Below are 26,815 nucleotides of genomic sequence, written 5' to 3'. Positions count from 1 at the left end.
TGTGCGCTGGCACATGTACCTGGGGATAGAGCATCGGGGGGCTTATTGAGCTTACCAGGGCGATACAAAATCCTGTAATTGTAGGTGGAGAGCTCGATCCTCCACCTCAAGATTTTATCATTTTTGATCTTGCTCCGCTGTGTGTTGAACATGAAGGCAACCGACCGTTGGTCAGTGAGGAGAGTGAATCTCCTGCCGGCCAGGTAATGCCTCCAATGTCGCACAGCTTCTACGATGGCTTGGGCCTCCTTCTCGACGGAGGAGTGCCGAATTTCGGAGGCATGGAGGATGTGTGAAAAGAATGCCATGGGCCTGCCTGCCTGGTTGAGGGTGGCGGCCAGAGCAACGTCTGATGCATCGCTCTCGACTTGGAAGGGGAGCAGCTCGTCGACTGCGTGAATCGCGGCCGTGGCGATGTCGGCCTTGATATGGTTGAAGGCCTGGTGAGCCTCGGCCGTCAGTGGGAAAACGGTTGAGTGAATAAGTGGGCGGGCCTTGTCTGCATAGTTAGGGACCCACTAGGCATAGTACAAGAAGAACCCCAGGCATCGTTTGAGGGCCTTGGGGCAGTGGGGGAGAGGGAGTTCCATGAGGGGGCGCATCCGATCGGGGTCGGGCCCAAGAACTCCATTTTACACCACATAGCCGAGATGGCTAAGCGGTTGGTGCTGAACATACTCTTTTCCTTGTTGTACGTTAGGTTGGGGAGTTTGGCGGTGTGGAGGCATTTGGAAAGGTGAGTGCCGTGGTCCTGCTGGTCGTTGCCGCAGATGGTGATGTTATCCAGGTATGGGAAGGTGGCCCACAGTCCGTACCGGTCAACCATTCAGTCCATCTCCCTTTGGAAGACCAAGACCCCGTGAGTGATGCCGAAAGGAACCCTAAGGAAGTGGTAAAGGCGGCCGTCCGCGTCAAACGCGTTGTACTGGCAGTCCGCCTTGCGAATGGGGAGCTGGTGGTAGGCAGATTTCAGGTCCACTGTCGAGAAGACCCGGTACTGTGCAATCTGATTGACCATATCAGATATGCGTGGAAGGGGGTACGCGTCGAGCTGCGTGTACCGATTGATGGTCTGACTGTAGTCAACGACCATCCTGTTTTTCTCCCCAGTTTTCACAACTACCATTTGGGCTCACCAGGGGCTGTTGCTGGCCTCGATAATGCCTTCCTTTAGCAGCCGCTGGACCCATGACCTGATGAAGCTCCTGTCCTGGGCACTGTACCATCTGCTCCAGGTGGCGACGGGTTTGCAATCCGGCGTGAGGTTTGCAAACAGAGAAGGCGGGTCGACCTTAAGGGTCGTGAGACCGCAGAGAATAAAGGGTGGTAGGGGCCCGCCGAATTTCAGGGTTAGACTTTGGAGGTTGCACTGGAAGTCCAGGCTGAGTAGCAAGGCAGCGCAGAGGTTGGGGAGGACGTTGAGCCAGAAGTCGCTGAACTCTACGCCCTGGATGGTGAGGGTGGCAACGCAGTATCCCCGGATCACCACGGAGTGGGATCCGGAGGCCAGGGAGATTCTCTGGTTCATGGGCTGTACCGCGAGGGAGCAGCGCCTTACCGTATCGGGGTGGATGAAGCTCTTAGTGCTCCCGGAGTCAAAAAGGCATAATGTCTTGTGCCCATCGACCTTTACTGTCATCGATGCAGTCGCGAGGTTGTGCGGTCGGGACTGATTGTTTTTTGATGGAGGCGAGACGCGGCTGGTGTTGGAAGGCCCCTGGCTGGTCGGCGGCGGTTGCAGGCGATGAGCGGCCCAATGAGGTCCCCGACGAGCAGGGGTCCTGAGGCAGGGAAGATGGCGGCGCCCATGGGGCACACGTGGCGGGCGGCATTAAAGATGGCGACGCCCACAGGCCACACGAGGCCTGATGGGGAAGGTTGCAGCGCCCACGGGCCGCACGTGTTCTGAGGCGAGGAAGATGGCTGCACCCACGGGCCGCACATGGTCTGAGGCGAGGAAGATGGCGGCACCCATGGGCCGCACTTGGTCTGAGGTGAGGAGATATGGCGGTGCCCACGGGCTGCATGTGGTCTGAGGTGAGGAAGATGGCAATGCCCATTGGCCGCATGTGGGTTGTGGGGGCGAAAATGGCGGCGCCCACGGGACGCACGTGGTGGGTGCAGGGACAATGGGCCTGGTTACAGTGGCGATCGAGCATGTCTGGCACACAGCAGCGAAATGTCCTTTCGCGCAGGCCTTGCAGAGAGTGCTTCGCGGCGGGCAACGCCGCCGGGGGTGCTTTGTCCGCAGAAGTAGCACTTGGGTCCCCCGGGGTTGGTTGTCTGCCGCGCAGCGCAGGCTTGGGGTTGGCTGGCGGCGGTCGCTGGTGGGGCCCACGATAGGGTGTTCGCTGTTGGGGTCCATGATGTCCAGGAAGGGGGTGTCGTGCGGTCGGGGGCGTATGCTTGTACATTACGGGAGACGACCGTTAGTGAGATCGCGAGTTTCTTTGTCGCCGCAAGGTCGACTTCTAAGAGGCGCTGGCGGATGTACGCCGACCCCATGCCCGTAATGTGTCAGATGTCTGTTCTTTACTCAGAGAGTAGTAAGGGCGTGGAATGCCCTGCCTGCAACGGTAGTGGACTCGCCACCACTAAGGGCATTCAAATGGTCATTGGATAGACATATGGACGATAAGGGAATAGTGTAGATGGGCTTTAGAGTGGTTTCACAGGTCGGCACAACATCGAGGGCCGAAGGGCTTGTACTGTAATGTTCCATGTTCTATGTAACGAAAGCGTCCCTCATTAGGAGTTTGGAATGTTTAACGGCCAAAACGGCCTGGCAATCGCAGTCCCTCGCCAGGGCGTGCAGGGCACGCCAGAAATTCTCCACAGACTCACCGGGGAGTTGATGCCGTGTGGACTGGCGTAGATTTTGTTGGTCTGCTGAATGTAGTTCTCCTTCAGTAGCGCCATGGCCTCAGCGTAGGTAGGCGCGTCCTGGATGAGGGGAAAGATATCGGAGCTTAGCCACGTATACAGGATCTGGAGCTTCTGTGCCTCTGAGGGTGGTTCTGTCGCAGATCCGATGTAGGCTTCAAAGCAAGCTAGCCAACGTGCGAAGGTCGACTTGGCATTGTCTGCTTGAAGGTGCAGCTGCAGGCGATCCGGCTTGATGCGGAGATCCATCGTTGTAAAATCTCTGCTTAATAAATTGATGCACTATCAATTACGACGAGACGAGAGTAGAGTGTAATCGACGCTTTATTAAACAGAGATGTCTAGCCTCCCGCAGCTGCTGCCGAAATGGCTGCAGCTCGGAGAGTCCACACATTTATACTCCGCCTACTGGGCAGAGCCAGCAGGCAGGGATCTACCCCCGGACCTGTAGTACAGGTGCCTTACCGTATTACACCTCATATGTGATATAGATACAACAGTGGTGACTTCTAAAATGCGGTGAGGTTTTTTTTTCCTCCACCCGCCTTTAGACAGCGAGTTTGAGAGGCTCAAAGTCCTCTGTTGAATCATCTCTTCCATTGTCCGAGTTGCAAAAATATTGGGTGTGTAAGACCCATTGCAAATCCACAAAGTGAACTACTGTATGTGAGGGAGGCAGGCAAAGATATGAGTACCCCTGTTTACATGACTTTCATTCCTGGAACAGCACATTTGACCAATGGGAATGTATGACCTTCCCATTCGATAAACTCAGAACTCTTCCCATCCCTCAGCTGTCGCCTCTTACAATAACCTGATACCCTTTGAGCTTAAACATTCCTAGCAGCCATGTTGACGGACATGCAGAGTGTGATGCTGCCTCTGCAGCCCATCCACTTTCATTGTCCTCTCTGTCACCCTCAAGCTTCCTCCCATCACCCTTGACCTACCCAACATCACCCTGCTCCTTCCAGGAACCTCCAACCATCACTCTTGACTCAGAACCAATGTCCCTTGAACTTCTGTCTCTCAATCTCAAACCACCCCACCCCTCTCCTGTCATCATCCTGAGGCCCCCCTCCTTCATTCCTGACTTGCCCTTGGTATCTCTTAACAATTCCTCAGAGACCTTTGATCTGCCCACCAGCTGGTCTTGCCATGCTTCAAACTTGATATCCCTTCTCTGACTTGTTAGGCGTGGTACAACTGCCTCCCTTGGACACACAGGACCAGACCTCTATAATGATGAACCCTACCCTATAAGCCAGAGCTTGGTTTTCTTTGGATACCTCCTTTCCCCACGCCACGCACACTTGCCTTGTTGTACTGCCGTTTGAAGACCCAACCACCACCACTCTCTGTTCCTACCCCCCAAGCCTCGTCCTTGCTGCCACGTGACCATCTAGCTGCTGCTGCTCCCCTCCCTGTACCACTGAGTTAGACAAAGACAAAACCCTAGCTTTGATCCAAAAAAGTGAAAAACCTCACCTTGTATATCATCTCTAAGCTGTCAGAAGGCTTGAGACAGAGATTTTGGTGCACGGCTGATTTAATTTTGGCACGGGGCAATTTGTTGAAGTTCTCATTTGATGAGTATCCATGGTTTGCATTTACGTGGCAAATAGGTTCCTGATAGCCGCTCCACCGCTAACACATTGCTGACTGAATTTCTCTATTTCACTTCCCGTTTAGAAACTGACATTTCTGCACCTGTCTAATGATCTCTTACCCAGCTCATTTCCTGTACCTGTAGGCGCCATTAAATTCCAAATCATGTGAGGAGTGACATATTAACCTTTTTTTTCCCTCAGCTGACAAGAGATTAATAAAATTCAGAAAATGGCTTCATCAAAGGAAGAAATGGAAATTTCTAAATTTATGAGTTTTCTACAGGAATGGGACAATGGTGACAAAGCTGTCCGACATCGTATATTGAATGACTTCATAAACACAAATAAAGGTAAAACTGGTCCAGAACTGGAATTGCAGTTTGCTCAAGGAGCCAGTTTGTTTCTCACAAGATTGACAGCATGGCTCAGATTAACGTATCCTTTCCATTAGACTGAATTTTAACAATTGCCTTCTGTTAAACTTTTATGGAATATTTTTAAATAACTCAATCAACATTTGTGTGGCAGGGGGAGGAAACAATGGGCACTTTTGTACATCTTACGAATCATATTTTGATTTAACCACAGTAGACAGAAATCTGACATACCATACAAGGATACTGGAAACAGATCACATAGTAACTTACAAAACAATATTGGATATGCACTTGAACAGGAAAAAAAAGCTATGGGGGAAGAGCAGAGTTTTGGGAGCCGGTGCAGGCATGATGAACAGAATGGGTTCCATCTACGTTGTATGAGTCTATGATAATCAGAGAGAAATAGATGCTAAACCAAATAGGGGGGAATAACCAAAACCTGAGGGAAAGAATTGAATTTTAAGGAGATTATTAAAGGTATGGAGGGAGATGGAGAGGCAGGGTTTAGGCAGGAATTCCTGCATATAAAAAATCTGGACAATTGACTGAATGACTGCCAATGGGAGGGTGAAGGGAGGGGGATACACAAGATGTCTAAGTTGGAGGAACTCAGACTTCTTGGAGGCTAGTAGGACTAGAGACGCTCACAGAGATAGAGTGGGGTGAAACTCAAAGGAATTTGAGCATCAGGATGAAAATTTTCAAATTGAGGCTTTCGAAGACCAGGAGCCAATGTATACAAACTAGCACATTATACATGGTATCGTAGCAACGGTGGGAGACATTCATTTTCATATAAATTGAGCAAACCATACTTACATGAATAATGTGGAAGGCACGTTCATGGAATGCAGTCAAAATAATTTTCTAGATCAGGATGTCAGGGAACAAACCAGGGAACTAACTTAGCTCTAGTAATAATAATAATCACTTATTGTCACAAGTAGGCTACAATGAAGTTACTGTGAAAAGCCCCTAGTCGCCACATTCCGGCACCTGTTCGGGGAGGCCGGTACGGGAATTGAACCCATGCTGCTGGCATTGTTCTGCGTTACAAGCCAGCTGTTTAGCCCACCATGCTAAACCAGCCCCAAATTGTGCAATAAGATGATGTTCATTAGGAACCTTGCAGTAAAGGAGTCTTTGAGAATATTGAGTTTGATGTTTGAAATTAGGGTCTTTAACCTGAAGAAAAAAACAATGTAAGTATGAGGGCCAAGTTGACTCAAGTAAATTGGGAAAATGGGTTAAAAATATGACAGTAGATAGCCATGGACAAATATTATTTGAAAATCCAAAATTAATATTTTCGCTTAAGAAATATAATCTCGGGATTTCCGGTGACGGTGGGCGGGAGGCAGCCGCGCAATGGAGGGCTCTCGTTCGGGAACGGCATTTTCGGGGCTTTAAGCCCGGTCCCAGGGTCCACGGAGGCGGCAAAAGCAGGGAGAAGGCACAGAGGAGGCACAGTGAAGGAACAATAAAGGAAAATGTCGAGGGTGAGCAAAAAAATGGCCGTTTAAAAAAAACAGCTGAAGGTCTGTCGGGGAGTGGAAAGGTCACCGCAGGGTCACCGAGGAAAACGGAGGCTGGAGCACCAGGGGAGGCCACATTGCTTACGACTGAAGAAATAACTAAGGTGATGGCTGCGGAATTCAAAAGACAGTTTACAAAATACATGGAGACAATGAGGCAGGAGATGAGGGAGGTTTTGAGTGTGCTGGTGGAGGAGGCGATTGCCCCAGTGATGACGGCAGTGGCGGGTGCAGTGGCGGAGGTGCGAGCGCAAGGGGAGGCGCTGAAGGAAGTGGAGGAGACATTATTGCAGCACGGTGATTAACTTACCTCGATGGGGAAGGAGATGCGGAAGGTGATGGAGATTAACAAGGATCTGCGAGGGAAAATGGAAGACCTGGAAAACAGATCCAGGCGACAGAATGTGAGGATTGTGGGGTTGCCCGAAGGAGTTGAAGGGCCGAGGCCGACTGAGTATTTTGCCGCGAATAGGCAAAACTATTGGGGGAGGGGGAGGATCCCTCCCGATATGAACTGGATCGGGCTCATCGGTCATGGAGGCCTGTACCAAAGACGAGTGAGCCGCCAAAGGTAGTGACTCTGTGCTTCCGTAGGTACAGTGTGAAGGAGAAGGTCCTGTGCTGGGCCAAGCAGAAGCAGGTGGTGCAGTGGTCTGGAGCTGGTATACGTGTATACCAGGACTTTACAGTGGAGCTGGCGAGGAGGCGGGCTGCTTTCAACCGGGTGAAGAGGGCACTGTTCATTAGCAAGGTGCAGTGCGGCATTGTATATCCAGCGAAGCTGAGGGTGACTTACAAACTCAAGGACTTTTATTTTGGAACGGCGGAAGCAGCGGAGGAGTTTGCGAAGGCAGAAGGACTGTGGCAGAACTGAGAAATTGAGAAATGGCCATGTGCCGATGTAACTTCATGACTGTATTTTCTTCTTTTTTTGTTTCACTGCATGCGGGTGTATGGGCTAAAGGAGCCAATGTTGTATATATTTGGACAAGGGGAGTGTTGGGACTTTCACTCGAAGTGAGGACTCTTTGGGGTGCAGGTGGATATGAGGGGTTTGTGTGCTAAAAGGGGACTTCTGGGTTTTACTGGGGCCGGGCAAGGGGGAAAGAGACCCGGGCGGGGGTCTCCACGCTGGCCGGTTTAAGCCGGCCAGTGAACAGGAGTGATGTGGGGGGAGGGGCTGCAGCCATCGGAGCCTGGCAGAACAGGGTCCGAGTGGTCTAGTCGGGGTGGAAAGTTGGGGGGAAGGAACCGAGTTTGGGGGGGAGGAGTTTTACAAGAGGCAGTGGGCGGGAGGAGTTGGAGAGGGGGGCCGTGTTTACAACTCTTGGGTATCATGTACGGTACTCTTTCAGAGGTTGGATGGTGTTGAGTGTGGACTCTATGGTGACCATGTGCGGTCCCGGACTCCTCTTACTTTTTCACCTTTGTTTTTTGTTTCCACCATGGGAGGGTTTGTTTTATTGGATGCATATCTTGACAGGTGGGCTGTTGTTTGGGGTGGTGGGAGGCTGGGATTGTTGTTATTGTGAAGGGGATTAATTTTGTATTTGTTACCGTTTACTGTCTGTGGGTGGGGTGTAAATTTTGAAGGAAAATGTGAAAATGGAGAATGAAATCATCAAAAAGAAAAGAAATATAATCTCAGTGGGTAAAATAATCCATCCAAGGCTAACAAGAAAATTTAACGGTAGTTTTAGATTAAACTGAGAGGCTCATAAAGTAGCTAAAGAGGATAGTAAGCCTAAAGATTTAACATTTTGCGAAGGATGACCAAGAAATGAATAAACAAAGAAAAACTGGGACTTGTGAGTAAACTGGCTAACAACATAAAACAGATTGTAAAAGCTTCTGAAGATATGTAAAAAGGAAGAGTTTAGAGAGAATAAATGTGGATCCTTTAGAGGCAGAGATAGGAGAAATTATAATGAGGAATAAGGAGATGGCAGAAACACTAAACAAATACATTGGATTTGTTTTAATGGGAAAAGATAACAAAACATTCTGGAGGTAGTAAGGAATCAAAGGTCGGGTGAAAACGAGAAATTTAAGGATATAATATTTGGAAAGAGAAAGCACTGGTGGAATTATTGGGACTAAAACTAGCCATATCCTCGACCTGATGGTTTACTCCCTAGTTTTTTAAAAGACTTGATGCCTGAGATAGTGATTGATTGGTTTTAATCTTCCAGCATTCCCTAGATGCTGAAATAGTCCTAGTGGATTGAAAGCTAGCAAATTCAAGAAAGGAGGGATAGAGAAAACACGGAACAATAGGTTAATTAGCATCAGCTGTAAGGAAAATGGAGGAATCCATTATTGGAGGCTGAATTCTGTAGAATCTCCTCGGCTTTGCTTTCAACAGACTTGATGGTGTACAGCTCCCAGAAACACCCTTATTCGAATCCTCAGTGACAACCCTGTGCACTATTTGGCCAATTTCAGTTGTTTTAAGTGACAGAAACAGTTGCAACACTCTGTTGCCAGTTCCTGAATGCAGTCTTCATTTCCTTCTTTTTCCAGCTGTGCCACACTCCTCTTCTCCCTCTAGCAGAACCTGGTCATATGGACTAGTTTTCACATCTGCTGGGGGTCATGTGAAGTGAGCCTGTTTTACATCCCAGAGCCGGGTTCGTTTAATAGCCTGATTTAGTATGTATAGATCCAAAGAGGTTCCAGGAGCAGAAGGACCTGGGTGTATGTGCATAAGTCATTGAAGGTTGCAGGGCAGGTTGAGAGAGTAGTTAATAATGCATACACTATTCCAGACTTTATAAATAGGGGCATTGAGTAGAAGAGCAAGGAGGTTTTATTGAACTTGTGTAGGGCACTGGCCATGGAGTATTGCGTTCAGGTTTTGGCGCCGCACTTTGGGAAGGATCTGAAGGTATTGGAGAGAATCCAGAAAGGATTCATGGGAATGTTCCAAGAATAAGGAGCTTCAGGTATGAAGATATATTGAAGAAGTTAGGACTGTTTTCCTTGGAGAAGAGAAGGTTGAGAGGAGATTTGACAGAGTGATCTGGGCAGAAAAGATAGGGGGAAACTTTTCACTCAGGAAATGATCAAGAACCATTTATAGTAATTTGCAAAAGAAGCCAAAGTGATATTAAAAATAATTTGTCACATAGCGAGAGGGTCCTGTCTGGAATGCAGTGCCTGAGAGTGATAGTTCAATTGAGGCTTCAACTTGTTATTTGAAGAGGAAGTGCAGGGTTACGAGGAGAAGGCAGGGGACCAGAACTAACCCATTCAGATAGCCAGTGCAGACGGAATGAACTGACTGGCCTTCTGGTGCACTATAATAATTCTGTGAATCTGTAATAATTCTGTGATTCTGTGCAATTTCCCCAAACACATTGTTTCCCTTTCAGAAATCATCTCCAATTGCTGCCTGACAATTGCCATTGATCCCTGAGACAGAAATGGTATAGGTGGCCACCACTGTTGCCTCTGAACAAACTCCAGCCGCTTGACCCCTGTGCATGTGCTCCAGTGCCTTCAGCCAATCAGCCTGCGCTGACTTATGCATAAGACAACAATGTATTCAAGAACTTGAGAAGAAAGGGAGGTTGGAAATGGAGCAGTTTTAGGGATGCATGGATCTTAGTGTAAAATAACTATTTTTGGAGGATGTGCAGCAAAATGGTGGAATGCACAGCAGATTGGCATTTGGTATAACAAATTTAGCTTTGTTCAGAGTTTAATGGCAGTTGTGGAATTTGGCTGCTTTGGGGAGATGGGAGTACTGCAAAGTGAAACATAGGACTGAAGGTTGAATAAAACTTACTGTATGATTGCTGAGGTTTGGTGGTCGTGATATGACAACCAATAATTTGAATTAATGTGGGGTTTTTGCTGTAGTGTTAGGAAGTAATGGCTCCAGGATGTGATAGCATCGTCAAGTATTTTGGCAGCAGGTGTCTGTGCATTGCTGGGAGTGGGCAACAGTCTGTTAGTGCCTGCCCGGCGCCCCCGTAGAGACTAGAGCGGGCATTGCCCTTGAATGGGCCGTGTGATGCCGGGTTGGGGGGTATGGCGTAGGGTGGGGTGCGGGGGTGTAGGGGCACCCATATGGCCGGTATCACTCTGCAGAACCAGGGGCCAAGGTGGAAAGTCAGTGGGATGTGCAGCAAGATGGCTGCCTTGCAGGGCATGGCAGTGGTGGTTCGTGACTGGACATCATCTCAGTGCTGTGGGTAGTAACCCTGACCCAGTTCCCCCATCACTGTCCCCATCCAAGCCTGGCAGGGAACCCCCACCCCAGTCAGCGCGGCCAGTGTCAGGCCTGGCAGGCGTGCCTCTGTGTGTCCTACCTTCTCTCTCTCCCTCATCAGCCACAATGCCTGTTTCACGATTTTAAAAGTACAAGTGAACTACGCCATCGGGAACTCGGAGGTGAAAAACCGTGGAGGCCCGGAGAATACTGAGTCGGGCCCGCTAATGATATACAAACGGTGTTTAATTGTATGTGCAATCCGGAACACATTGACGTCGCTGTCGCAGTGACAGAGAATTGCGATTTGCCATCAAATCGGCACCTGCCGCGATTTCGGCATCGGAACCAATTCTCCACCCAATCACGGTTCCTGATTTCGGCATAAGCCAACCTAGAATCCTGCCCCATTGATGTATTCCTTCAGAGGTTAGCAGGCTGAAACTATTGCAGGATAGCCCCTTCTTCCCAGAAGCGATGAATTTCCTGATGGAAGAAGGCACACAGAGATGAATGCATCTTCTAGGTACTGAAACAGGAGTTCTGATGTTCCAGTAGTACACATTGTGAAAATGAAATGAAAATGAAAATCGCTTATTGTCACGAGTAGGCTTCAATGAAGTTACTGTGAAAAGCCCCTAGTCGCCACATTCCGGTGCCTGTCCGGGGAGGCTGGTACGGGAATCGAACCGTGCTGCTGGTCTGCCTTAACAGCCAGCGATTTAGCCCAGTGAGCTAAACCAGCCCCTCAGCTTGGGCCTCCGATTCCCGTGGAGACTCTCACGAGTGCTGTTTGTCTGTTCCCCGTTTGTGGGGACCACTACCAAATGACACTAACCTGCGGTCCCTGTAGCTGAAGGCAGGGCAATTTACCTGGACAGGGCTCTTTCTACTGCTACCTGTTAGGGGGTAAAATTGCAGACTGCCGAAGTTCAGTTCCACATGCAACACTACAGGTTCCAGCAGCTTGGGGGCAGTCATGTGACATGCCTCCCACTTCTCCTGGGCTTTGGATAAAGGGTGTACTTGCCCAGAATTTTGTCTGGAATCTTGAGAGATTTAATAAAGTTCTTCCAGACACATGGGTCAGAAACTTCCACTGTTCACACTGGCGGGATCTTCTGGTTCCGCCGATGACGCAACCCGCCACGGGTTTCCCAGCGGTGACGGGTGCATTCGATGGGAAACCCAATTGACAGAAAATCCTGCTGCCCACCAATGGCAGGCTGCCTCCTCCACCGCAAAACACGCGGTGGGTTGGATTGGATTTGTTTATTGTCACGTGTACCGAGGTACAGTGAAAAGTACCCTGCCCACTGTCTCCGTGGCCAGAGCTCTGCTCTGGAAATGTGAAGGGTGTTGATGCATTTCTGCGGAATTTGATTTTCTGCAGTCACAGACATAGAGCCTCTTTTTTGACAATATAAATTTAGAGTACCCAATCAATTTGTTTTCCAATTAAGCGGCAAATTAACATGGCCAATCCAGCTATATTGCACCACCGTGCTGCCCTGGGCATTAGCGCCTCATCAAGAATACCAAGGACCATGCTGGTTTTTTAAAATTCCTATGGTATGAGCTATGGCCAGTCAGGCATATCAGGTCAAAGCTTTTGTCTATTTTTAATATAAAATAATAATTTTATAAAGTAGGCAGGTTGACATAGACATAGGTGAAGCAGCATTACACTTGCACCTCCTTCAATTTGGCCTACTGTCTTCACTGCTCTGAATGCGGTCTCCTCTACATTGGGGAGACTTAACGGAGACTGAGTGACCTTTTTATGGAACACCTTCTCTCCATCCTCAAGCATGACCCCAACCTTACAGTCGCTTGCCATTTCAATTAACATCTTGCTCTCACACCCACGTGTCTGTCCTTGGCCTGCTGCAATGCTCCAGTGATGCCCAACGCAATCTGGAGGAACAACAACTCCTCTTCCGATTAGGCACATTACAGCCTTCTGGACTCAAAATTGAACTCTGTTGCTCGTTCTGGGTGAGTGTGCTTAACACTCGATTTGGCTCTGTTTCGTTACTTAGCTCTGGAGTCGCCAGGTATCGTTAAGATACCGCCGCAAGTTTCAAGGTCAAGTTCAAAGCAATAAACCATACACCAATTAGTAAGTTCAAACAACTGAGTTTATTATAATACAATTATAATACTACCCATGCACACGCTAAGATGATTAAACTATTCCTAACACTAAATAAACCAATACTTATCTCGAAGGGAACTGCCGGATCAGGGGACAAGGCCTCTTGCTCTGCTCTGGTCTGCAGACTTCAGGTTGGTACGGGTTAAAAAGGGGTCAGCAGTGTCTATCTCTGGTAGCGATCATTGTGAGACACTTACTTGCTTGCGGCTGCTGTCCCAAACCTCTCCTCTCTCTCGGTCAAGATCTTCTTTGGTAAAAGCTGGTTGAGATGCTGGTCCAGAGAGGAGGGCTGGTTAAGAAGAGCGAACTAAGTGTGGGACTGGTCTTTTATAGGTCCTAGGGCTTCACGCCCTTTTGGGCAGACCCTTTACCTGCTGGGAATCGATTGGGTCTCTTCCCAATCGATTTGTTTGAATCCCCCCAATACTGTTGTTTGAATCCCCCCAATACTGAGGCTGTCCATCGGTTGCTGGGCGGGCCTTCAGGTGCTTTGTTTTCGAACCCCGCTGGTGCCGGGGTGTCTGGTTTCCCATACACTGTTGCAATCACTTCTCTATTTGTGTCCATTGTCCCTGGGATCGTTCCATTGCTATGTTAACTATCCCGGAGATTGCCTCATTAGTATGCGGAATGTTCGTTTCGGTGCTGTCTGCTCTTTTAGCAGACAGAATATACATTGGCTTGGTGCAGCCTGCTTGTGCTGCAAACATTGTCCATTTTAACCTGCAAGTTTTGCGTTCCTCCATTTTGTATTGAGGGAATGGCCAACTTCAGTGGCTACAGCTCAACACCTTTAGACTGTGAACCTTCCCTTCCTTCTTGACCCCCCTCCCTTTTTGTTTTTGTTTCTTTGGTTTGTCCCAATGTAAATAACCCCTCCTCACAAGGTCATCTGTCACTTGTTTTTCAGTTTTACTTTAACTGATCACTGACCTTTGTTCTCCTATTAACCCATTCTGCGATCTTGCCTTTATGTCACTGTTAGCACTTCTTTAGTCCTTAATACCACCATTAACACTCCCTTTGTCTTGTGACATGACATTTTTGTCAATCTCTCATTAGCTCTGACCTATCCCTGACTTTCTCTGCTGCCCCACCACCTCCTCCCTCTCCAACTTTCATTCATTACATTTTGTGACGTTGCAGGAGATTGGGCGGCGATATAGGGGGGCTTAGAGAGACACAATGTAAGCAACCAGAAGACCAAGTCAAATCAATAAACCATTTATTGATGAACACACCTGAAGGCACGTAGCCAATTCATGATTGCATAAACAGAAAAGGGCCTCAAGTTACTGAAGCAGTTCTTACACAGTCCGTTGTCCGTTTCCAAAGTGCATAGTCCAAAACTGGTCGTAACCCACAAAGCACACAGCAAGTAATTCACACAGGAATCTGACATCTTTGGCATTTCTATCCCTCTTCAGTTCAGAAGAAGTGTCTTATGGACTCAAAATGTCAACTCTGTAATACTGCAGATGCTGCTAGCTTGCTGAGTTTATCCACCATTTTTTGTTTTTATTTATGACACATGTTTTTCTTCTTGTCTTCTGGCTGGGACAACAGTTATAAGTCAGGCGTTTTTAATTTTTAAAAAGATATTAAGTTATATGGTTTATTTATTCACTGGAAATTGGGAGCATTGTTCTATTATGCCATATTCACAGAACAATCATTATTTTCATAAGTACTTAACTTCTTTGAACAGCTACATGGTTGGTACCTGTGTAACTGAACAATTACAAGCCATTGGTGTATTTCTATCTGCAACAAGTGGGTAAGCATTGACTTAATCATTGCGATAATGTTTATATCATCAATCGCTCTTCATTTTTTATTTTGGTGAAAATGTGAACTTTTCAGTTGTTACCTGCGGCACATGCCAACCGTTTCTGGGGAATTAGGCCCCTAATCCAAGACCTCTGTAAATGTTGTTTAGACTGGTGCTTGAAGGTGGGCAATATACTTATAGCAGTCTGTCACTCACTTTCAATGCCACTACAAAACTCCATATCCTGTTACACAAATGCATTTGAGGGGCAGCATGGTGGCGCAGTGGTTAGCATTGCTGCCTCACGGCACCAAAGTCCCATGTTCGATTCTGGGCCACTGTCCGTGTGGAGTTTGCACATTCTCCCCGTGTTTGCATGGGTTTCGCCCCCACAACCCAAAGATGTGCAGGGTATGTGGATTGGCCACGCTAAATTGCCCCTTAATTGGAAAAAATGAATTGGGTACTCTAAATTTATGAAAAAATGAAATGCATTTGAGATTGAGAACTCATTAACGCTTTAATTTAAAAGCAATAACATACCTTTCTCTCACTATAATCATGTTAAATTTGTGAAACCATTTTATATAAGTTTTTTTCAGCTGTATGTTTTGAATTGAACTGTTCTTTCTGGTTAGTGTAGATAAAGTTTAAGCATATTCAGTCTGAAGAACATTTTGTATTCATATAAAGGCTTGTATTTTGCATTTTCTTTTAAAAAATAAAAAAATAATTTAGAGTACCCAATTCTTTTTTTTGCAATTAAGGGGCAATTTAGCGTGGCCAATCCACCTACCCTGCACATCTTTTTGGGTTTTGGGGGTGAGACCCACGCAGACACAGGAAAGAATGTGAAAACTCCACATGGACAGTGACTTGGGGCTGGGATCGAACCCTGGTTCTCGGCACCGTGATGCAGCAGTGCTAACCACTGTGCCACCGTGCCGCCCCTGCACTTTACAGTTTCTACAGTATCTGTGTATATGTTTGCAAAAAATAGCTAAAACATTTGCTTTTGGACATTTACAAGTTCCGATATTTAATTATATGAATTTTGAAATTTATTCCAGACATCGATATCTAATAGAAGTTTTAGAAGTTGGTGGTGTTTTGACTCTTCTGGAAATTCTGAAACTAAAACTGTTGCGAGAAGATAACAAAGAAGAAGCATTAAAATTGCTTCAAATTATTGCGAATGCTGGACGAAAGTGCAAGGAAATAATCTGTGAAAGCTATGGTAATCTAACACATTGGCACCGATCTATGTGATTTTGGCTGTGTAGTGTAGATTGAATCTGCTCGTATGTGAACTAACCTCACCCAATGTTGTCAGGTCAGCTCATTAACATAGTTTTATGAATGTCCTACTGTGTAGTGTGAGGTGCTGGGGAATGGACAGGAATTTCAGTTTCTAACAACCAGTTAGAAACTGCGTAGAGAGTGCCCGGCTGGGATGTCAAAAGGTGAGGCATGAAGATGGACCAGACAGAATACTTTTTTTTGAAACTTATTAAGGCCTCACTCAGAAAGTCCATTACAATGTGGTTGAAGGGCTGGTTAGATACTCCAGTTACTCCAGGAAAGTGGAAAGTATTTCTTCACACTCCTGATCTGTGTCTTGCAGATGGGGGACAGAGTTTGGAGAGTTAGGACATGAGTTACTCACTGCAGAGTTCCCAGCCTCCGACCTATTCTTGTAGCTACAGTATTTATATTTTTATTAAGGCATTTATAAGAGCAGTAAATACAAATCGATACAAGAACAAGAACACACAGGAACCTCATAATGAATAAATAACTAACCAACACCCCAACCTCCCTACCATTCCCCTCCTCCTGACCTGTATTTCCCATTTTAGCCCCTTTATCCCCACCTTCTCCCCCTGCTGATGCCTCAATTCTCTTTGAAGTGAACAGCTTCTATCTCCGGGCAAACCCATCAACTGACCCTCTTATGACGAACTTGATTTTCTCTGACTTTAGGAATTCCGGCAGGTCACTCACCCACACCCCATTTTGGTGGCTCCGAGTCCCTCCTCTCCAGCAAAATCCATCTCCAGGTTACCAGGCAAAGGCCTCTCTTGCACCCTGGACTCCTGGGTCTTCTGATACTCCAAATATTGCTACTTCTGAACACGGGACCACCTTCACCCTCAACACCTTGGACATTACGTCCCAAACCCCTGCCAGAACCCTTTGAGTTTCAGACATGCCCAAAACATGTGAACATGGTTCGTGGGCCTCCCCACGCACCGCCCTCACCTGTCCTCTATCCCCTCAAAAAACCTGCTCATCCTAGCTGCCATCATGTGTGCCCTATGAACTACTTTAAACTGGATAAGGCTGAGTCTGGCATTCACCCTCCTCAGAGCCTCCTCCCACAACCCGGCCTACATTTTCCCCCCCCAGTTCCTCCTCCCATTTCCGTTTGACTTCCCCTATCGGGGCTCCCTCCCAGTCCATTAGCCCCTTGTCGACCTCTGACATCTTGTCTTCACCCACTCCTTCCCTCGATAGCACCTTATCCTGCAATCCCAAGGGCAGAAAACTGGGAAAGGATGGCACCTGCGTCCTCACAAAGCCCCAGATCTGTAAGTATCTGAACCCGTTACCACTGGACAGCCCCTATTCCTCCTCCAAGTCTTCTGAAGTCGCAAAGCTGTGCCCCACAAACAGGTCCACAAACCTTTAGATCCCTGCTTGTCGTCACCCCTGAAACCTCGCATCCAACCCCCCCTGGTGCAAATCTGTGATTGTTGCAAATCGGTGCTCGCACCGAGGCACCTTCCAACCTTAGATGCTGCTGCTGCTATCCCCACACCAGCAGGGCTCGTGGAGTGTTTGGCTGGCGAGAACGGCAGAGGCACCGTCAACAATGCCCCTAAACTTGTACTCCTGCAAGAGGCTGCCTCCATCTACCCCCAAGCCGATCCCTCCCCCACTACCCACTTCCTCACCATCGTAATGTTTGCTGCCCAATAGTAATTCATTATGTTTGGCAAGACCAACCCGCCCCCCCTCTCGCCCCCATTCAAACAGCACCTTCTTAATCCATGGGGCTTTCCCTGTCCACACAAACCCCAAGATCAAAGTATTAACTTCCTTAAAGAATGATTTTGGGACGAAGATCGGAGGGTTCTGAAAGACAAATAAGAGTCTCGGCAGCATTGTCATTTTCATTGTCTGCACCCGCCCCGTCAGCGATAGCGGCACTACATCCCACCTCTTAAAATCCCCCCTCACCTGTTCCACCAATCGCGCCAAGTTCAACTTTATTTTTGTAAAATATTTTTATTCTCCATTTTCACATTTTCTTCAAAATTTACACCCCACCAACAAGCAGTAAATGGTAACAAATACAAGTTAATTCCCTTATCAAAACAACGATCCCATCCTCCCAGCACCCCAAACAATGACCCACCTGACACTATAAGCATCAAATACAACAAACCCTCCCACGGTGGGACAAACAAAGGAGAAAACAAAAAGAAAAAGGAATCAGGAATCGCCTATGGTCACCGTTAACCTATAGAGTCCTCCCCACCCCCCCCAACATTCAATGCCATCCAATCGCTGAAAGAGTACCGTAAATGACACCCACGCATTGCAAGCCCCCCCCCCCCCCCGCTCTGACTCCTCCCCTCCACCTCCTCTTACAAAACTCCTACCCCCAACCTCTGTTCCTTCCCCCCCCCCCAACTTTCCACCCCGGCTAGACTCATCGGAACCTGTTCTGCCAGGCTCCGATGGTCGCAGCCCCTCCCCCCACCTCACTCCCGTTCACTGGCCGGCTTAAACCGGCCAGCGTGGAGGCACCCGCCCGGGTCTCTTACCCCCTTGCCCGGTCCCAGGAAAACCAAGAAATCCCCTTTAGCACACAAACCCCGTATACACACCCAAGCCCCAAAGCACGGTAGCATGGTGGTTAGCATCAATGCTTCACAGCTCCAGGGTCCCAGGTTCGATTCCCGGCTGGGTCACTGTCTGTGTGGAGTCTGCACGTCCTCCCCGTGTGTGCGTGGGTTTCCTCCGGGTGCTCCGGTTTCCTCCCACAGTCCAAAGATGTGCGGGTTAGGTGGATTGGCCAGGCTAAATTGCCCATAGTGTCCTAAAAAAAAAATAAGGTTAATGGGGGGGTTGTTGGGTTACTGGTATAGGGTGGATATGTGGGCTTGAGTGGGGTGATCATTGCTCGGCACAACATCGAGGGCCGAGGGGCCTGTTCTGTGCTGTACTGTTCTAATTCTAATTCTAATTCTAATTCTAACCATCATTTCAAGTGAAAGTCCCATCTCTTCCCTTGTCCAAGTATATACAATGTTAGCTTATTTAGCACATACACCAGCACGCAGTGAAAAAATACAGTTACATGAGGCTACATCGGTACATGACCACTTCTCAATTCAGCCAAAGTCCTTCTGCCTTCGCAAACTCCTCTGCTGCTTCCGCCGTCCCAAAATAAAAGTCCTTGGCTTTGTAGGTCACCCTCAACTTAGCTGGGTATACTATGCCGCATTGCACCTTACTGATGTACAGTGCCTTCTTCACCTGGCTGAAGGCAGCTCGCCTGCTCGCCAGCTCCACCGTATAGTCCTGATATATGCGTATACCAGCTCCAGCCCACTGCACCACCCGCATTAGCTGGGAGGGTGCAGAAAGTGAAGGTGACGGTCCTCCCGAGATTCCTGTTTGTGTTTCAATGTCTCCTCATCTTTATTCCGTGGTCCTTTTTTAAACAGGTCAACAAAGTGATCTCTGGCTTTGTTTGGGCGGGCAAGACCCTGCGGGTAAGGAAGGTAATGCATGAGCGGAGTCGGGCAGAGGACGGGCTGGCGCTGCCAAATTTTAGTAACTATTACTGGGCAACGAATATAGCCATGATCAGGAAGTGGGTGGTGGGGGAGGGGTCGGCATGGGAGCGTATAGAGGCGGCTTCATGCAAGGGCACCAGTTTGGGGGTGTTGGTAACTACGCCTCTGCTGTTCCCGCCGGCACGGTACTCCACCAGCCCCGTGGTAGTGGCGGCCCTGAGAGTCTGGGGGCAATGGAGGAGACATGTGGGAGCATCGGTCTGGTCCCCAATCTGTAATAATCACCAGTTTGCCCCGGGAAGGATGCGGGGTTCCAGATATGGCGGAGAGCAGGCACTGAGAGGATGGGGGATATGTTTGTACAGGGGAGCTTTCAGAGTATGAGGACGCTGGAGGAGAAGTTTGGGTTGGCGAGGGGAAACAAATTCAGGTATCTGCAGGTGCGAGACTTCCTACGTAAACAGGTGTCAACCTTCCCGGTCCTACCGCTAAGGGGGATCCAGGACGGGGTAGTTTCCAGAGGGTGGGTAGGAGAAGGGAGCGTCTCGGACATTTACAAGGAACTTTTGGGGTCAGAGGAGATGCAGACCGAGGAGCTGAAGCGCAAGTGGGAGGAGGAGTTAGGAGGAGAGATAGAGGATGGTCTATGGGCGGACGCGTTGAGTAGAGTCAACGCGTCCGCAACATGTGCCAGGCTCAGCCTGATACAATTTAAGATTGTTCACCGGGCTCACATGATAGTGCCCAGATGAGCAGATTCTTTGGGGGGGGAGGACAGGTGCGCAAAATGTGCGGGAGGACCAGTGAACCATGTCCACATGTTCTGGGCAGGTTCGAAGCTTAGGGGATTCTGGCAGGGGTTTGCAGATGTCACATCCATGGAGTTAAAAACAAGGGTGGCGCTGAGTCCAGAGGTGGCGATTTTCAGGGTGTTGGAAGACCCTGGAATCCAGGAGGAGAAAGAGGCAGACATTTTCTGACCTTTGCTTCCCTGGTAGCCCGGAGACGGATACTATTAGCTTGGAGGGACTCACAGCTCCCGAAGTCGGAGACCTGGCTATCGGACATGGCTAGTTTTATAGAACATATATAGAACATAGAACCTTACAGCGCAGTATGGGCCCTTCGGCCCTCGATGTTGCGTTGACCTGTGAAACCATCTGAAGCCTATCTGACCTACACTATTCCATTTTCATCCACATGTCTATCCAGTGACCACTTAAATGCCCTTAAAGTTGGCGAGTCTACTACTGTTGTAGGCAGGGCGTTCCACACCCCTACTGCTCTCTGAGTAAAGAAACTGCCTCTGACATCTTCCTACATCTACCACCCCTCAATTTAAAGCTATGTCCACTCGTGTTGGTCATCACCATCCGAGGAAAAAGACTATCACTGTCCACCCTATCTAACCCTCTGACTATCTTATATGTCTCTATTAAGTCACCTCTCAGCCTTCTCCTCTCTAACGAAAACAACCTCAAGTCCCTGAGCCTTTCCCCGTAAGACCTTCACTCCATACCAGGCAACATCCTAGTAAATCTCCTCTGAACCCTTTCCAAAGCTTCCACATCCTTCCTATAATGTGGTGACCAGAACTACACGCAGTACTCCAGGTGCAGCCGCACCAGAGTTTTGTACAGCTGCAGCATGACCTCGTGGCTCCGAAACTCAATCCCCCTACTGATAAAGGCTAGCACACCATATGCCTTCTTAACAGCCCTATTAACCTGACTGGCATTGTGAGGGCCACGAAGAATCCAGCACGAGTTTTCAGGATACAAAGAAATAACATTTATTTACAAATTAACATATATATATATACAACACCAGCAACAACTTCTTTTGCTGCCAAACTCCTCTCCTCCTGGTTCCAAACTGGCCAGCTCTATTTATGCAGGGAGTCTGCTAATGATTTCTCTGCCCCCCTCATTGGGGAAGCTCATACTCCCACAGGGTTGTGGGATTGTCATTAGTCCCCAGCCAATGGAAAGCAGGCAGGTTATAACATCCCTCCCCCCCCCCAAAGTCCAAGGAATCCACCAAAGACCCTGGCGAAGGAGGGCGTCGGACTCGTTTTGCCGCAAGCCGGACACCATTTGCACAAGGCGCTGGATCAGGCGGCGTGTAACGAGATGGAGACTGGCACTTCCGTGATGAACGACGTAACGGTTGTACATCCATGGCCCGTCGGCCCAAGGATTCCCTCTCTGAGATGTCTTGTGTCTCCATCTTGGAGTCAGAGTCTACTGCCTCCGTCATCTTGGTGTCTTTATCTCCACGCGGTTCTGTCATGACCTGCGCAGGCTTTGAGTGAGGCACCAGAGAAAGATTGTGAGGAATACTTTCCATTGTGTCTGGTCTCTGCGGCTGTAGGAATGAGCTCCTGGGGCGGGCAATCTTTGGCAGGGATAGTCTTCTGGACCGAACATGGTCTGCATGTTTGCGCTGGAGACGACCCTGGCTTGCACCTGGTAAGAGATAGGGCCCGTTTGGCAAAAGATTACGTCAGGGATCCACTGGGCACCACCAGCAAAGTTCTGAACGAACACTGGGTCACTGTGCATAAACTGCCGAATCGGCCGATGCCGAGAAAAACCATGTCCCTGCCGTTCTTGTGTGCGGCGTACTTTTGCGCCAATGTCCGGGAAAACCATGCTAAGGCGGGTGCAAAGTCTCTGGCCCATTAGGAGTTCCGCGGGAGCTACCCCAGTCACCGCATGGGGGGTGGTCCTATATGCAAACAAAAACCGAGCCAGTCTCGTGTCCGTCGACCGGGAAGACTGCTTCTTTAGGCCTCGTTTGAATGTCTGCACTGCGCGCTCCGCCAACCCATTTGAAGCCGGGTGGTAAGGGGCAGTGCGGATATGGCGTATGCCGTTCATCTTCATGAACCTTGCAAACTCCTCACTTGTGAACGGAGTGCCATTGTCCGTGACCAGCACCTCAGGGAGGCCATGTGTACTGAAAGACAAACGCATCTTCTCGATTGTTGCGCAGGACGGTGTGCCTCCCATCTTATGCACCTCTAGCCATTTAGACTGGGCATCGATTAATAGCAGGAACATGGATCCTTGAAAAGGGCTGGCGAAATCCGCATGCAAGCGCGCCCAAGGCCGCCCTGGCCATTCCCAGTGATGTAGGGGCGCGGCCGGCGGATGCTTCTGATGCTCCTGGCAAATGGAGCAGTTTTGGGCCACCTTCTCAATGTCGGTGTCGAGGCCTGGCCACCAGACATAACTCCGGGCCAACATTTTCATTTTGGTCACACCTGGATGCCCATTGTGCAAGTCTCTCAGTATCAGCTCCTGTCCTTTTTCCGGGACAATCACACGCGTCCCCCACAAAAGGATGCCGTCTTCCATGCTGAATTCAGACAGCTTGGAGGAAAATGCCCGCAACTCGCCTGGGAGCTGTCTATGCTGCCCTCCATATCAGACTATGTGCCGAACCTTTGACAGGACTGGCTCCGTCTGGGTCCACTCACGGATCTGTGATGCCGTGACAGGCAAGGTGTCCATGAAATTTAGGGTTGCAACCACCTCACCGGTCGTGGGGGTCGACATGGGGCCGGTCGATAAAGGCAATCGGCTCAGTGCGTCGGCATTCCCTATCTGGGTTCCTGGTTTGTGTTCCAGAGAATACTCGTATGCAGCGAGCAACAAAGCCCGGCGCTGGATCCGTGCGGAAGCAATGGGCGGTATTGGCTTATCCTCTCTGAAAAGTCTCAGCAGAGGCTTATGATCAGTTACGATAGTGAAGTGGCGGCCATATACATACTGGTGGAAACGTTTCACCACAAAGACCACCGCCAGGCCCTCCTTCTCGATCTGCGCGTACTTTTTTTCCGCTGCAGTCAATGTGCGGGAGGCAAAAGCTATCGGCCGCTCGGCCCCGTTCTCCATCTTGTGGGACAGGACGGCCCCAATACCATACGGGGATGCATCACATGTGACGAGCAAAGGCTTTCTAGGATCATAGTGGGTTAGTAACCCAGAAGACGACAATTGTTGTTTTACCCGCCGGAAAGCAGTTTCTTGCGGCTGACCCCAAACCCAGGTGTGATTCTTCTTTAGCAGAAGGTGCAACGGGGCCAGCGTAGTGGCCAGATTGGGGAGGAACTTTCCGTAATAGTTTACAAGACCGAGAAACGAACGAAGACGCAAAGTGTCAGTCGGGGCGGGGGCCCGTTGAATCGCGCGTACCTTCTCTGCAACGGGGTGTAAACCTTCGCGGTCCACCTGATAACCCAGGCAGACTACTTCCTTCGCCTGAAAAACGCACTTTGTGCAACGTAAACGGACTCCAGCCTCCGAAAAGCATCTAAGGACAGCCTCCAAATTTTCTAAACGTTCCTGCTCCGACGTCCCTGTGATCAAAACGTCATCTAAGTAAACAGCAACACGCTATTAATCGTTACATATGGCCGGGAGGCAGGGTCCAGCTCCAACTGTAGGTAGGCGTGACTCATATCTAATTTTGTGAACGAGAGTCCGCCTGCAAGCTTCGCGTAGAGATCCTCTATGCGAGGCATTGGGTATTGGTTGAGTCGGGAAGCCGTATTCACTGTAAGTTTATAGTCGCCGCACAAGCGAACTGTGGCATCTGGCTTCATTACAGGTACAATTGGCGCTGCCCAGTCAGCGAAACGGACGGGCCTGATGATACCCAAAGTCTCCAAACGAGTGAGCTCCCCTTCTACCTTATCGAGCAAGGCGTAAGGCACCGGGCACGCCCGGAAATAGCGCGGCGTGGCTCCTGGTTCGACTTAGATACGGGCTCCACCCCTTTTATTTTCCCCAAACCGGGCTGGAATACATCTGGGTATCGTCCCAGCCCCTCAGTCAACCCTCCAGAAACTGTTTGGAGGATGTGCTGCCACTGCAACCGCAAATGGCGCAACCAGTCCCGACCCAACAGGCTGGGCCCATGGCCGCGCACCACGATAAGTGGGAAACGCCCCTCCTGGCGTCCATAAACAACAGGGGTCATCGTAGTTCCTGCAATGTCCAATGCTTCCCCCGTATAGGTGACCAACCTGGCCTGTGTGTCCGTTAATGTAAGGGTCTGTATACCCTGCTTGATACGTTCGAATGTCCTCTGGGCGATCACGGAGACCGCTGCGCCAGTGTCCAACTCCATCTCAAGCGGGTGACCATTGATCCGTACTGTCACTTTAATGTGGGCCACACGGGGAGCTGCCACACAATGCAGCTGCAGGCAGTCATCCTCCGTCTCCATGTCCTCGAGAGTAGTCGCTGCAGGTTCATCCTAATGAAAACTACGGCCGATAGGCTGGCCCCAGATTCAGTCGGAACGACGGCGCCTCTGGCACCCCCAGGACCGTCGTCCGCGACGGGGTCAGCGCCTACAAGTCTGACACGGACATAGCTCCTCATCCATTGGGTCTGGAGAATGCTCCCTTCAGGGAGGAATGTCCGACAGCCACTGGTGTTGATCCGGACGTCGCCTTGCCCAAGGTACCGTAGGGGTGCAGGGGGATGCTTTCGGATGGAAGGGGTTGCACCCCAAGGCATGCACCTCCATTCCCTGTAGCTCCTGCACTCCTCGTTCTGCGCTCTCTCGGGACAATACTATTTGAATGGCCTGCTGAAAAGTCAATGTTGGCTCGGCTAACAACTTTCTCTGGGTGGCTGCATTGTTAATACCGCAAACCAAACGGTCGCGTAACATTTCTGACAAGGTCTCACCATAGTCACAGTACTCCGCAATCCTGCGTAGCCTGGATAGAAAGTCGGCAAGGGATTCTCCTGGGGTCCTCTCAGCGGTATTAAACCGGTAACGTTGGACTTTCGTGGATGGGGTTGGGTTAAAATGTTGCCCCACTAAGTTCACAAGTTCATCAAACGTTTTGGTGTCTGGCGCAGCTGGGTACGTAAGGCACGTAATCATCCTAAACGTATGCGGACCGCAGGCGGTGAGCAACATGACCACCTGGCGCTCGTTTTCGGTGATGTTGTTTGCCCGGAAATAGTAACGCATCCTTTGTGCGTACTGGTTCCAGCTTTCCAGCGCAGCATCAAAAACATCCAAACGTCCATACAGAGGCATGGTGTAATAGAAAACAACTTCCAATCTGTGTCCAAGAAAAATCCAGGGAGGTGGCTTCAGCAGTGTAGACAGCTATTGACTTTAACCCTCATCGCCAGTTTTGTGAGGGCCACGAAGACTCCTGCACGAGTTTTCAGGATACAAAGAAATAACATTTATTTACAAATGAACACATATATATATATATATATATATATATATACAACAGCAGCGACAACTTCTCTTGCTGCCAAACTCCTCTCCTCCTGGTTCCAAACTGGCCAGCTCTATTTATGCAGGGAGTCTGCTAATGATTTCTCCTCCCCCGTCATTGGGGAAGCTCATACTCCCATAGGATTGTGGGATTGTCATTAGTCCCCAGCCAATGGTAAGCAGGCAGGTTATAACAGCTAGCTTTCTCTGTTTGGAGAAAATCAGGTTCGCCTTGAGAGGGTCACTGTTAGGGTTCGCCCGGAGGTGGCAACCGTTCATCGACTTCTTCGCGGAAAATTAATCGTCAGCAGAAGGCGGGGGGGGGGGGGTTAGTTTAGCTTAGAGTAGGGGGTTAATAAAGGTGGAACCTGTAAGGGAGGGAGAATGCTATTGCACTATGTTTAGAATTTCATGTACATTGTTTATTGTGTTGTTATAATACCAAATAATACCTCAATAAAATGTTTATTAAAAAAACTAAGTCCCCTACCATGATCAACCGGTGTGAGTCCAGGTCCGGCACCTTCCCAGCACTCTCTTCATAAACTCCATATCATTCCAATTTGGGCCATAATCAGTTACCTAAACCATTGGCAACCATATTGCCCACCTCAAACACAATCCGTTTATTTACTAACACCGCCACTCCTGCAACTTCAGATCTAATCCCAAATGATTGAATTGCGCTACCCACCCGTCCCTTCGCCTAGTCTAATCCCTGATCTCCAAGTGTGTTTCTTGCAAAAAGGCCACATCCTCCTTAAAACGCCTCAAGTGCGCGAACACAGGCAACTATTTCATGCGACCAACCAGCCCACCCTTCCCCCTGCCGGTATGTCATTTCCTTTATTGGGCCAGCCCCCGGCCCGTGTCATGCGACCCTCCAGGCCCACCCTTGGATGCCCACCGTCACCACTCCTTTTCTTGCTGCGCCACAGCAACCACACCTTTGTCAGCAGCACTCCCTCCCCCCTTCCCTGAACCAAACAACAATCCATTCCCACTCTACTATTCTACTGTGCTAACAACCTGCCCCCCCCCCCCCCCCCAACTCCCGTTAACTGGCCCGCCCAGCTAGCCTGGCAGCCGCTGCCCAAGGTGCTGGAGCCTCCTACCCCCACTGATTCCCTTCACCCCCACTCGCATACATCCATAACACAGACAACAATGGAACAGGGAAAAAGGTGCAC

The 26,815-nt window shown here is 49.3% G+C and overlaps 1 protein-coding gene across 2 annotated transcripts in view; it reads left to right on the top strand.

Annotated features, from left to right (window-relative positions):
• The window catches only part of armh1 (armadillo like helical domain containing 1), an 81,103-nt gene that overhangs the window by 1,605 nt on the left and 52,683 nt on the right, over positions 1-26,815 (top strand). Inside the window, exons 2-4 of one of the 2 annotated variants that reach the window (XM_038794227.1) lie at positions 4,695-4,928; positions 14,491-14,559; positions 15,624-15,790. In XM_038794227.1, the coding sequence (XP_038650155.1) occupies positions 4,723-4,928; positions 14,491-14,559; positions 15,624-15,790 (442 nt within the window). In that variant the 5' untranslated portion in view covers positions 4,695-4,722. The remainder of the gene's footprint in view (positions 1-4,694; positions 4,929-14,490; positions 14,560-15,623; positions 15,791-26,815) is intronic. The other variant, XM_038794228.1, reaches the window with a different exon arrangement.

This window comes from Scyliorhinus canicula, chromosome 4 (assembly GCF_902713615.1).
Source record: "Scyliorhinus canicula chromosome 4, sScyCan1.1, whole genome shotgun sequence".
NCBI classification, from domain to species: domain Eukaryota; kingdom Metazoa; phylum Chordata; class Chondrichthyes; order Carcharhiniformes; family Scyliorhinidae; genus Scyliorhinus; species Scyliorhinus canicula.
The sequence above is the reverse complement of the archived record's forward strand: the minus strand, read 5'-3'. Positions and strand labels throughout refer to the sequence as shown.